Source organism: Nannobrachium achirus (genome assembly GCF_963921795.1).
Source record: "Nannobrachium achirus genome assembly, chromosome: 8".
NCBI classification, from domain to species: Eukaryota; Metazoa; Chordata; class Actinopteri; order Myctophiformes; family Myctophidae; genus Nannobrachium; species Nannobrachium achirus.
Window position 1 is genome coordinate 42,886,307 of NC_137817.1, and position 13,616 is coordinate 42,899,922.

Here is a 13,616-nt window from a genome sequence, read left to right on the forward strand (position 1 = left end):
CACTTCCAACCTGGCACCCCTATTTTGTGCATGGCATTATAGGTGATGTCATTTTAAAATACATAAAATGTATAAAACAAACTTTTTTCCCTTCTAAATAGCAAAAATAGCAAGTACTTTGCGACTCATTTGTGTATAGATTGGCTATTTCCACATGCAGACGAATAGGGACCCTAGGGTTCGTCTGTTAAATTAATCTCATACAAACAAATCATTAACTTTGTCATAAGAACAACTCTTACATACAGCACATTTAGTATGTCAATTACAGAATTACTGCAACTACACCAGGCTTAAGTGGCTAATGAGCTTAAGAAAGAGAGTAGTCCTAACGGAACAGCAACAAATCAACTGTTACCAAGTGAACTGCATGACTGGAGGGTCAATTTGTGATTTTATGTGTATAGGCTACACTGATTGTTTTTATAATGTAGTACAGATATGGTGTTAAGCACAACTATACAGTAAGGTACTGTACTGTACTCCTATGGATGAGAGGAATTCAACGAACTGTTATGAAATTCTGACATGCTCATAATCCATAGGGCATCCACAGCTAATCCACACTCTCTTGGAAGCTTAGTGATTATCTGGAAGTGGAATAAATAGAGAGGGAGTGAGAGAGACAGACAATGAGCTTGGGAGGGTGTTAGAGGAGGGATAGGTCAACAGAAATAGATGGACCAATAGACGCACCAAGGCAACATGAGGACAGACAGAGGAAAGAGGGAGGGAGAAGAGGGACAGAAGTGTACACATCCTGAAGAAGACAGAGAAGAGAAGGCATCACCCAACATCGTGTCAACTAATACATGCTATACATGGATTTTTAGATTCTCCCAACAGTCGAGGAAGACGAAGATGAATTTGAAGATGAATTTGATACTTTCTAGAGGCGGACCGGCCCAATTTTCCATATAACCATAAATCTGATTTTCTCAACTAACTTAAGTTGTCACCCCGTTGCAGTAACACGGCTAAACTGTTGCACTGGACCTCCTGCGGAAGACAAAGGGCCGGAGGCGAGTCGCCAGGCGGAGACACGCCGCGGCCAGGTCGGGCAAAAAGCTTGAGCGCCGACTCCGCGGGGCGATGCGGACCGCCAGGCGGGCGAGCAACGTGGAGGTGCCCTCCTTCCTCCGCCAGCTGGCGAGAGAGACGGAGAAGAGGCTGACGTTCTTTTTCAAAGGGGGGCCCAGGGAGAGGGAGAGCGGAGAGGACGAGGACCTCTGGGGGGAGGGGGAGGACGCTGTGCCTAGCCCGTACCTGGACCGCCCCGTCCTGGAGAAGCACACGGCGGAGGGAGGCTGCCCGGCGGGGGTGAGCTACGCCGTGACGGGCATGCAGGGGTGGAGGGCCCAGATGGAGGATGCCCACACCTGCATGCCTCGAATGCGAGGGGAGCTGGAGGAGTGGGGCTACTTCGCCGTCTTTGATGGACATGCTGGCAACACGGTAGCACAGTACTGCTCTAGATACCTGCTGGATTACATCCTGAATACAGGTACTGGTCACAGCTACAAACATCCTGAATACAGGTACTGGTCACAGTTAACGAACATCCTGAATACAGGTACTGGTCACAGTTAACGAACATCCTGAATACAGGTACTGGTCACAGCTACGAACATCCTGAATACAGGCACTGGTCACAGTTAACGAACATCCTGAATACAGGTACTGGTCATAGTTAACGAACATCCTGAATACAGGCACTGGTCACAGTGTTTAACATCCTGAATACATCCAGCGATGTAAGTTGTATGTTAGCCTTAATAACTGTTTAACTGTTGAATGTAGGTACAGTTTCAATGCATACATTTCCTACAACGCCACGTTCAAGTGAAGTCTGTTCATTCAAAGTGCTCATGACTTGTTGCCTCCCTAACAAGATAATTGTGTGGGTTTAATGGGGTAGGTCATCAGGTAAGACCATTTTCAGAGTTACTTCAGTCTAATCAGTCTAATGGACACAAAGTACTTGACAGTAGTGGATTAGGGCCCAGGGCAGTGTAGTAAAACGGCTTGTTCTACAAGTTTAAGGGAGGATTTATCTGACATCTACAGATTGGAAAGCTACAAGAAGCATCTTAAAAACACCTTCCTATGATGTATTAGTGTTAGAACAACGACCAAGGAACATTCCTCGATTTAAAGCAGGCATGTGAGAGTGAAAAGGCTTTGGATCAAGCCATTGACATCTATGCTGAGCTACAGTTAAACCTTAAATAGATGTCAAGAATCCACTTATTACTGAGGGTAGAAGTCCTGAGTGGATAAGCTTGCCATTAGTGACCTGAGAATGTTGCGACTGTCAGGTCTGTCACACGTCACACTTTTGCCCTACTCATATCTCCGCCACCGTTGCCCCGATCCATGCCCCTCATTTCTCACATGGCCCTCTTCTAGCGCCATCATGAGGCCGAGTCTTGCAAAACACATTTTTGGATAGGATACTGCTCCTACAGATTTTGCCCTAAAATCACGCAAAACGGTACACAGTATCTCTAAAGTCATGTCTTCAACATGATTCTGTCCCATTTCCCATATTCCCACCTGATTGGCTCAAGTTTGTGTATGCGACCTGACGGTTGCTTATCTCCCGATTAGGGAGTCTTACTGGTAAAGATACTTTATATACAAAAGTATGAATTACAAAAATGTGGCCAATGTGACCCTGGGCGTACAACACACTTTGGGCGCTTTGTGCAAAGATGTAGGCCAGATGTAGGCAGTGTGACCCTGGGTGTACAACATACTTTACCAAAACACACAACCTAACATTCCATTTTACACTCTCTCTACACAACATAGTATACTTAGTTGTCTGGTGTCCCCCAGGGTTCTATAATTGGTTCACTCCTCTTTTTTTCCCTTTACATTTTTTTACCTCCACACCAAATCTCACCAACTAGAAAAGCTCAAACCGCTTTGCGTTACTTGCGAGGTTGTGGATCTGCAGAATAGGGTCACTAGGGGTTCATGAGCATCGTACCGTGTGCAGGTGCTGTGAAAGTGGAGGAGGACCCAGAGGCGGTGAAGGAAGGCATCACAGAGGGCTTCCTGGCCATCGACCGCCACATGCACGAGCTCGCTCGCCGCGACAACTGGGACCGCAGTGGCTCCACGGCGACGGCGGTCATGATCTCGCCTCGCTATATCTACTTCATCAACTGCGGAGACTCCCGGACATTCCTCTGCCGCAACGGCCAGGTGGTCTTCTACACCGAGGACCACAAGCCTTACAACCCCAGGGAGAAGGAGCGCATCCAGAACGCCGGCGGCCAGGTGACCCTGCAGAGAGTCAACGGCTCTCTGGCCGTGTCCAGGGCCCTGGGGGACTTTGACTTCAAGGAGGTAGAGTGGAGGTAAGGATGGGACGATAATCATTATCATTTATTGTGATAAAAAACGCTCACAATAATCTGAGATTTTAATATATCGTGAAATTGTCCTCAGTCATACGTTGGGATCAATTCACCTTTGATCCACTTAAACCAGGGGTGTCAAACAGGTGGCCCGTGGGCGTTTGGCGGCCCAAGGAGAGGTCCATGGCGGCCAAGCAGCCACTGAGGGTCTGAGGCAGTTATCTCCTATGATTATCCCCCTCTACAGTATGTGGCCAAACTTGTTATGAGAGAATTTGTATCAGATAGGCTGCGGACAGCTGCTGCCTCCCTCATTAATATCAATGCGATGTGCGATGATGGCGCGGTCGGCACTGCCGCAGGACACACATGCTCGCCAGTTGACAACATTACATTAAAAATCCAGTTGATATTAATCCGTTTGGGAAACTCTCAAATCTCCCTTCCATAGGTATAGTATCGCTCCCTGCAAATGAATGACTAGTTACTACTACTGTCACCTATAATAGCGTGACATAATTAACGTGCGACGCATTCTTAGTCTATCGTTGCCGAAAAAAGCAGATTAACAAGCTCACGTGGTCCGAACAGGTGTGGTGTGAGCTTATAGATCGTACATTTTTTAATGTGTGACAGTCGTACGACGACGTATAAATTACACTCTTAAAGGGATATTTCACTTTCAAAAAGTTTTGGGTAATTTTATTGTCTAATCAGGCTTTTATGAACACCCTGAACAGTTTTTAATTTACTTTATTCAATATTTAGATATTTTATGTAAACGATATCAGTCCTCCTCCTCCAGGAGGAGGGCCCCATACACACCCATTGTAACTTCAAACTACATTTTAACCATGATAGATTCATTAAAAACACCCATTATTCTTTCTAGTGACTCATACTATTAAAAACACCCATTATTCTTTCTAGTGACTCATACTACCCTCCTAATACGTGAGCAGGCCGTGTTTTTTTTAATAGCTTTTTTTATTTATTTTTAATAATTCTTTATTGTATTTAATTTTTTCCATTTTCCCAAAGAATTATTAAAAATAAATGAAAAAAGTTATCAAAAAAACACGGCTTGCTCACATATTAGAGGGCACCAGAAAACATAATGGGTGTTATTAATAAATCTATTATGGTTAAAATGGAGTTTTGGTGGAGTTTGAAGTTACAATGGTTGAGGAGGGCCTGATAACATTTACATCAAATATCTAAATATTGAATAAAGCAAATTAAAAACTGTTCAATGTGTTCATAAAAGCCTGATTAGATAATAAAATGACCAAAGTTTTTTTTTGTATTTGAAGAAAGTAAAATGTAGTGCAAACTATATAGTTTTTATATTAGGCCTATTTTTTGGAAAACATTCTGCCCCAGAATATGGATGCAGGTAGTTCATAAAAGTGGCATTTTAAGAGTATTAGGCATATTTTGATTATGGCGATAATATCATAAATCGCAATCATTTTGGTCACAAAAACTACAATATTTTTTTGACAATCATGAAATTGATAAAAAAGAATTTGAATTTATGAAAGTCGAAGATCCTGTCACAGCAGTAATATACACCTTGCCAAAAATCCATAAACGTTTGGAATCACCTCCAGGTAGACCCATTGTCTCCTCTATTGGGTCTTTAACTGAGAAGATCTCTACCTATGTAGATTCCTTCCTAAAACCACATGTAATTTCTCTCCCAACCTATGTGAGAGATTCCATGGACATGATTAGCACCCTAAAAGAACTGGGGGATATTGAAGGAGAAGTGATTATGGCCACTCTTGATGTAGAGAGCCTATACACCTGTATACCACACACAGGTGGTTTGGAAGCACTTACCTTTTTCCTAGACCAACGTGATACCCAGCTCTCACCAAGTACCAACTGTATAAAAGAGCTGGCTGAATTGGTTCTCACTAGGAATTATTTCATGTTTGAGAATGATTATTTTCTCCAAATACGCGGCACTGCTATGGGCAGCCGCATGGCCCCAAATTACGCAGGGCTCTTTATGGGCCTATTTAAAAAAGATTGTTTTTGGCTCACAAAATCCCTATCTGACCCATATAAAATTGTGGCGTCGTTATGTTGAAGTTTTTCTGATTTGGGGCAGTGATGAACATGAATTAAAAATGTTTTTTGACTATGTTAACACTTACAATCAGTCACTCAAATTCACCATGAATTATGATACAAGTGAAATCAATTTCCTGGACATACGCATTATGCGGGATGGAAACGGTTTTAAAACAGATGTGTACAGAAAGTCTACAGACAGGAATTCCCTGCTGAGAGCTGATAGTTTCCATCCTCTACCTCTGAAGCGCAGCCTCCCTGTGAGCCAACATAGCCGCATTAGGAGACTAAGTAGTGATGCAGCAGACTACAATAAGCAGGCGGACATCCTAGATATGCGCTTCAGAAGCAGAGGCTATCCAGACGAGTGGCTAAAAAAGGCACGTGATAGATTTAGTGACTGTACACAAAACGAAGCTTTACAGTCAAAACGAGACTCTTCCTCCAATAACGGTCCCTTATGTATCATACAATACTCAGCCCTCGGCAAAGAATTTGAACGCACGATAAAAAAACATTGGCATATTCTCAGCAGTGACCCAAAATTGGCCACTTCCTTTACAGATATGCCCAAAGTGGTCTATAAACGCTCACCGAACATTAGACAGACAGCGGTAAAATCTGACCTTATCCCAATAGTGACAGAATCCAATTTCTTAACAAAAATCCCGAGGGGAACTACAGGTGCGGTCGCTGCGCACAGTGTAATTTTACCACCAAGAGCCATACTTTTACGCACCCACTTACGGGCAAACATTTTGACATAAAAGGTACCATAACATGTACAACTAAAAATTGTATTTATTTGTTAAAATGCCCATGTGGTCTGGGTTACGTTGGTAAGACCAACAGAGCCCTGAAGACGCGCATCTCGGAACATAGATGCAGCATTCGTAACCACGATCCTAAGAGCCCTGTTGCTATGCACTTTTTGGCCATCAGATACCAAGGTATAGAACATGTCAAATGCCCTAGAAGAGGTGGGGACCTAAACAAATTACTATTACAACGAGAATCTTTCTGGATTTTTACCTTACACTATGTCTCCCAAGGGAATGAATGAGGAGTTCTATATAAGCCACTTTTTGTAACTGTCTCTCTATTGTATGTGTGTGTATATATATATACATGTTTTGGTATGGATTTTTTGCTTTTTCTATATATTTGTTCTATTGTTGCCCAAGAAAAGAAACATATGACATGATTTTTTTAATTAGTTGGTATGTAATAATCATGTCTTATTTGCTTGTGTTTTGTTCACTGTTTGACTTTTTGTGTTGCTCCACCCCCTGTTGACAACGTGACCTATGGGTGTCACTACAAAAGCGGGTTGGTGACTCACATCTCGAGTTTGACCAGATGAAGAGCTAGAAACGCTCAAAACGTTGTCAATAAAAATTCAGTCATTGGAGCAAAGTGTGCGGGTTTCTTTTCAATTTTGCTATTTTTCACCCAGCACCTTATTCAAGAGATGTGCGTATTTTTTCATTTTTGATCAAGGTCACAATAATCATGACATGACATTTTGGTATCGTCCCATCCCTAAATGGAGGCCCCAGACAGAACAGCTGGTGTCCCCGGAGCCAGAGGTTTACGAGCTGGAGAGGAACACGGAGGACGAGTTCCTGATCGTGGCGTGCGACGGCGTGTGGGACGCCATGGGAAACGAGGAGCTGTGCGCGTTCGTGCGGAGCCGCATGCGGGTCAGCAGTGACCTGAGAGAGATCTGTGAACAGGTCATTGACCTCTGCCTCTACAAGGTGAGAGATCGGCAGGATTGTTCAAGACTGTTGGAGTGCAATCGAAAATATAAGAAATATTTGGTCCAAGGCACCGCAGAGCGAGCTAAAGCGGGCGAGTTGCAGTGCCGATCGTTGCAAACTTTGCTTTAGCCAACTCAATGCTGTCCGAGTTATGTACCGATAGGCACAGAATCGTAAATCATGTTGGGAAGACTGCGTTTGCCGCCCCAACTGCCACTGAAGGTGACTACTGGCCAATCACAGCGCATCTTTTCTGGGACTTTCCCCAAGACCAGTGCACCACAACTGATCAAATGTCAGACTGAATGAACAATTGATACACAAAGTTTTACCTAAGGGTGGCGCTAGAAATCAAGTCATGGGGTAACTGCTGGTGGGCGTGTATGTGCTCAGCAAATTTCATGGCAAGCTGCCAAATATGCCAATTAGATTATTATTATATTATTTATTATTTGTATCAATTTAAATTCCATGGCAATCCAGACAGTTACAGGACTGTGTCTCAGAGGAGGGCTAGGGACAGTTCAGAAACCTGCCCATCAGTGACATCATCAATTTGTATTCTAAGGTAATTCAAATGAAACCCTTTCTCTTCCTGAAAGGTTAGCATGCTAAAATAGAAGCCACTGTTCTTGCTTTAATAAAAAATACATTTCAGAATATTGTTTGAAATGACCAAACCTGCCTGCTGATGTTGTCACTGGTAGTAGGGTTTCTGAAACTGAACTGTTCAGTGTCCACGTACAGCCCTCCTTCTCTGAGACACAGACCTAATAGACAAAATGGTACCATCTTTTAATGAGCATTAGTGATGAGCAAATATATAAAGATATGTTGAAAATGGGTGAAGTGGTCCTTTATGGGATAGATATGTTGTTATGGTGAGATTTGTTGTTTGGGAGTAAAAGTAGGGATGTCCCGTTACCACTTTTTTGCTGACCGAGTACAAGTACGAGAACTTCATTTTGAGTACTCGCCGATACCGGGTACCGATACGAGTACAATTAATAATACAAAATGTCTTTAAATTAAATGGAAATTCCTGTACTGTGCATAATCTTCTAGATCTGCTATGCTCAAACATTTTGTATTTTTACTTTTGATACTTTAAGAGAGAGAAAGGCGAAGTGGCGGAACACACAGGGTACTCAGGCGCTTTGTGAGCAGTATCGGACGAGTACCGATACCGCAAAATAGGCCGGTATCGGGGCGAGTACCGATACCACGAGTACCGATACCGCATCCCTAGAGTAAAGTACAGTATCAGATGGATGGAAAAGATGAACTATTTCTAAAATAAATTAAATATTTAAAGTGTTTTTAATTTTACATTTTGGTTATAGAGGACAATTATAATTGAATAACTCATATTTGGCTTATATTAGCCTGGGATTGTTTTAAGACAATCAGGGTTAGGGTTAATGGCTTTAGTCCAATCACATACTGTACAATACATAGTATAACTCTGTGACCTTAGCTGACACCTAAATCCTTCCATTATTCTGAAATAAGCTCAATGGATTTAGCTGCAACGCAAAAAGCAGTTCTCCAAATGAATGGAATTATGAATGGCTAGATGTATGTCAAGAGAAAAGGGGCAGTAGACCATGAATAGTATTTAACTGTGGAGCCTCCCGGGTTACATGTTACTTCACTGTTATGTAAGTGGATTTCTCCTGCAGGTCATTCTTACGTTGGTTAGTACCAACATAGCATGTCTTAAGACTGCACCAGCATAGCCTGCACTATTTATAGATGTATTAAGAGAAGGAGGGTCATGTACTGTAACTGGCTACTGACTTGGATTAACCTGCATGTGTTGACTACACACCAGATGGGACAGTCAGGCATTATACCCACTGTCTGGGAAAAGGTTCTATACAGTACTTACAAACCCGAGTAGTAATTGAGTGTAAAATATGTGCCTGTAAGTGCCCATCTTGATCCTCTCTGAATTAAATGAACACTTTTTAGAATTTTAGAAGTATTTATACGTATTTATTAAGGCCGGGACTTTAACTGATTAATTGCGATTAATTAATTACAGAAAATTAACGCGATTAAAAAAATTAGCGCATTTTAATCGCACTTAGTTTTTGCACCACAGAACCTTCAGTTTCGGGCATACTGATCATAGCGATGCACCAATCAAGAAGAGACAACAAACGCAAAGGGAGAAGTAGCCGATCAGAGCGCTTTGCTTGGTCCAGTGGATGTGACATTGGGCCAAATTCATATAAAAAAACTCACTCGTTGATTCACTCGTACAACAAAATGTGTTTTACTTGAAAAAAAAAAATGCTTCTCAGGTCAAATATCGATGTGCGATTAAAATGTGATTAATTGCGATTAATGAATCACAGGGCCTGTAATTAATTAGATTAAAATTTTTAATCGCATCCCAGCCCTAGTATTTATACGCAGACCTTATTCCTTTGATCAATATTCAATATTTAGTTTTCATGTCGCAAAATCTGTACGGTAGCCATATGAATGCATTTTCACAAGGAATGTATTATCCAATTGTTTATCAGTAGTGTTTATCAATAGTTCTGTAACATCATCAAGCCATCATTCTATTGAATAGTGAATTGATAATACCATAATTATGACCTTAGGTGACATCATAAGAACTTAAACTCATTGTGTTGCCTCACTATACAGTAGCATATGCATGCGACCATCACCAGCAAACCATTTAAATATATGTAATGTATAGATTGTTATGCCCTTCAGCATAATAACTCTAATAAATGCAATCTTGTCTCTATTTCCCCCCTCCATAGGGAAGTGTGGACAACATGAGTTTGATCATTGTACGTTTCCCCGGCGCCCCCCAGGTGTCACAGGAGGCACTGCAACAAGAGGCAGAGTTGGAACAACTGATTGAGCTCAAAGTGGAAGGTGATTTGCTATTGAAAATATTTCAGTAACATGACAACTAATAAATGATACAAATATAATAGGGGTGTAACGATATAGTAACTGGATCGAAATATCGTTTTTAACTTAAAAAATCGAAGTATATCTAAATGAAAATAAATCGTATAGTTTTATTTTGTATCGTATCGGCAGCGCAAAGAATTGATTTTATGGATACTACCTACTTGTGCATTGTATTTAGCATTTTTAAGACAAAAAAAATAAAAGGAGGGGTTTAATTACTTTTCCTTTCCATATAGCTACACTGGTCTATCGATAAATGTGTGTAATCTCTGGGTTCATGTCAAGGTGCAGGTTTGTCAATATACAATGACCATGTATTTTGGCAGACAATCACTGTGTTTACTTATTTATGTCCATAATAATACATGTTTCCCTTAAAAACCTGCACTATCCACACCTTTCACACAGATTTAATTTCTTTGATAAATAGTTACTATATCGATTTTAAATCATTGAATCGAATCGTATCACCATGAATGAACCAATATCGTCCATGTATCGTATCGTCAACCATGTATATGTATCGAATCACTATTAAAATGTATCGTTACACCCCTAAAATATAATCATAATCTGAGTGCCTTTACTAAACAACACAACAGGCCTTTAAACTTACTATACCTTGAGGTAAATTCCATCTCCCTGATTCATTACGTTGTGGTGTTCACTATTTGTCTCCATAGAGGGTATCCAGCTGCTGAAGTCTAGAGACGAAGAACCTGATCTGTTGTATGTGATTAAATTCCTGACCTCAGAAGCAATACCAGGATTGCCACCAGGTGGTGGCATTACTAGCAAGTGAGCCAAAACACATCATAAGTAGTAGTAGTAAGTATGTAGTCTGTTCACTAGAACTCTTAGCCACATGTGGCTCTAAAAATCGAAACAAATTCCACTGACCATCTGCCTCTGTTTCTGTCTTTGCAGGAGAGACTGTATCATCTCTGCATATCAGAAATATGCCATGTCTCCCAGAGCTCAAGAGCTGATGGTAAGCCACGTAGAATTCACTGCATGTAAAATGATTTTGTTCCCCAGATGGTAGTACTTTTGCTCCTTTTGATTTAACCACATTAACCCTTGCGTCCCTATTCTGGTGGCAAACATTCGGTTTAAATGTCAGATCTACAAGTTGACAGTGCCTCTTGTTGCAATGGGTTGGGAGCTTGTACATCAGCCATTTCTGGTGAAGAGAATTGCTGAGAAAAATTGAGCGGGCCTAGTATACAGACCCCTGGGGACTTCGGTCAACAACTGGTGTAAGTGGTTAATGGGCACTTCACTTCTGAAGGGTTCTGGCAGTTCTGAAATGGGCTTTGTGCAAAACTGTAGTCCCAGGTTTTCAGAAGGTGGCATACCAGTTTCCTGTCTTGCTTCTGTTTCCCACTTTCAGTTTGATTGGCTCGGTAAAGATTTGAAACGGAAATACATGACACCATGTGATTCGGGTTCAAATTCTGGTTGCTGCCGAGCCAATCAAAGGAAGCTATGGGAAACTGAACTGGAGCAGGATATTCAAATGAATATTCAATTTCCACCTTCTGGAAAAATGTGACTACAAAATGGGTGATATTAGTCTCACGTAGCCAGACAACTATTCAACAATCTCTGAATGCTATATAGAGTCTGGAACTACAGCTCCCGAACGACGAGTAACGGAAGTAGTCACTGCTGCATGGAACTGTAGTACCATTGGAAACATAACAGAAGCACACTAGCACAGACAGAGTCATTCGAGCAGCATATTCTTGTGTATAGTTTAAGAAAACATTTGAAAACATCATGGAAGGAACACCAACAACACCAGAGAAAGACGAGATAACGCCCCCAAAAATATCCAGTAGGACTTGTTATCGCTACTGCACCACTTTTATCTCACACTCATCATAAGACTTCCATTGCGCCAGACTGTATGACGGGAGCATTTGCAAATAGTCTGGCCAGTGGTCATGGGTGATATAGCACAGAGCGTATTTCTCCAATTGAAAACAAACATTTAATAAAGGACCATAAAGGTAGTCTAAGGTTTACTTGACATCACTGCCGACAAGTTTCGAAACTTTTATAATTTATTTCATTTTCAAATAATCCACTATCAGTGTAGTATGAAAATCAAGTTGCAGAGAGAGACTTGTTTAAGCTACATAATATACCACACCAAATGTAATTTGTCAAAGTTACATTATCATCCCACTTTAACTAAGCAATATTACAAAAGAGGCGTACTGTCATTATTAGCAAGACAGTGATACAGTCATGGACTTTTTTAATATAAAGTTTTCAGGAAATCTAATGGTGCTAATTAAAATGCAGCGTTCTAATGCAGCGTTCTAATTAGAATTCAGTACAGCTAAACATCAATAGCACATATTTACATAGCGATCAAGAATTGTAATATACTAGAACAGTGCCGGTTGGGGCACCGGCCTACTACCTAATAGTGATGCAAGTTGCAATGGTGCAATGTTGTTTCTGCACACGTGTATAATTCTGTTTCTGTCTGTATTACTTTTGCGACCTTTCTGACATGAAGTGGCAGGTTTATATTTTATTGTGAAATATCGTCTTTCACATGAGGATATTGTATTTGACGTTAGACTAGAGCAATAAGGCCATCTATGTCCCAGATCCCCTCCCCAGTCAGAGTTCAGAATTTGTATGAATGTAGATTAGAGTTGTCACATGCATTTGTCAGGATCGCTTCATAAACAACATTGCTGAGAAAGTAGCGCTTCTTGTTTGTAACTTCATCTCAAGCAAGGTATTTGCATAGGACCGCACAGCGCACACACAGTCTCCAGATTGATGTGAGCATTGTACCGGTGTAGAATGTATGGATTGTAAGGCACAATTTGAGACAGGTACAGATACTTTGCTGCCATATATTGTTAGGGTATTTGTGATGGGAGCACTGATTAACGCAAAGATGATGACCCAAATCTGTGCCATTGATAATTTGCAAATATTTGTAATTGTAATTAGCACCATTGGATTTCCTCACTACATTTTTTGATTTAGCCACTAGAATCATGATCCTATAAGATGGCCACCATATTGTATTCAATATGTATATTCAATTTTGGACCTATACTGGACTATTTGCAGAAAAAAGATGATCTTGCAATGCTTAGTGAGCTTGTAGATCTGCCATTATGACCAAATGTTCTCTCCAAAAAAAGCAACACTAGGGTTCATGTGGTTAACCCATTATTGGGAGTAGAATAAGTTAAGGCCTACAAGCTCTGGAGGTCAGCCAAGACCAATTTATGCTCCGCCACAAGACGGTGTTGCGCGCCAAAAATAGCAGACCTACAAGATCACAACGCGTCACATCCGCGTGCATTGTGAGCTTGTAGGTCGGCTATATACAACGTGCGACGAATTATGAATTGGGATTAAGAGTGATATCACTGTGGCATTTCAGGACACTGGAGTATCAGAAGAGGATTCTGCCTAA

At 41.2% G+C, this 13,616-nt stretch overlaps 1 protein-coding gene across 1 annotated transcript; it reads left to right on the top strand.

The window, feature by feature from the left end:
• Positions 1 to 1,092: 1,092 nt before the first annotated feature.
• Positions 1,093 to 13,616, top strand: ppm1na (protein phosphatase, Mg2+/Mn2+ dependent, 1Na (putative); the record flags this gene model as incomplete). Its single annotated transcript, XM_080731898.1, has 7 exons — positions 1,093 to 1,504; positions 3,005 to 3,368; positions 7,003 to 7,210; positions 10,000 to 10,117; positions 10,843 to 10,957; positions 11,087 to 11,150; positions 13,584 to 13,616. The coding sequence occupies 7 exons, from the start codon at positions 1,093 to 1,095 to the stop codon at positions 13,614 to 13,616; spliced, it is 1,314 nt and encodes a 437-aa protein (XP_080588024.1).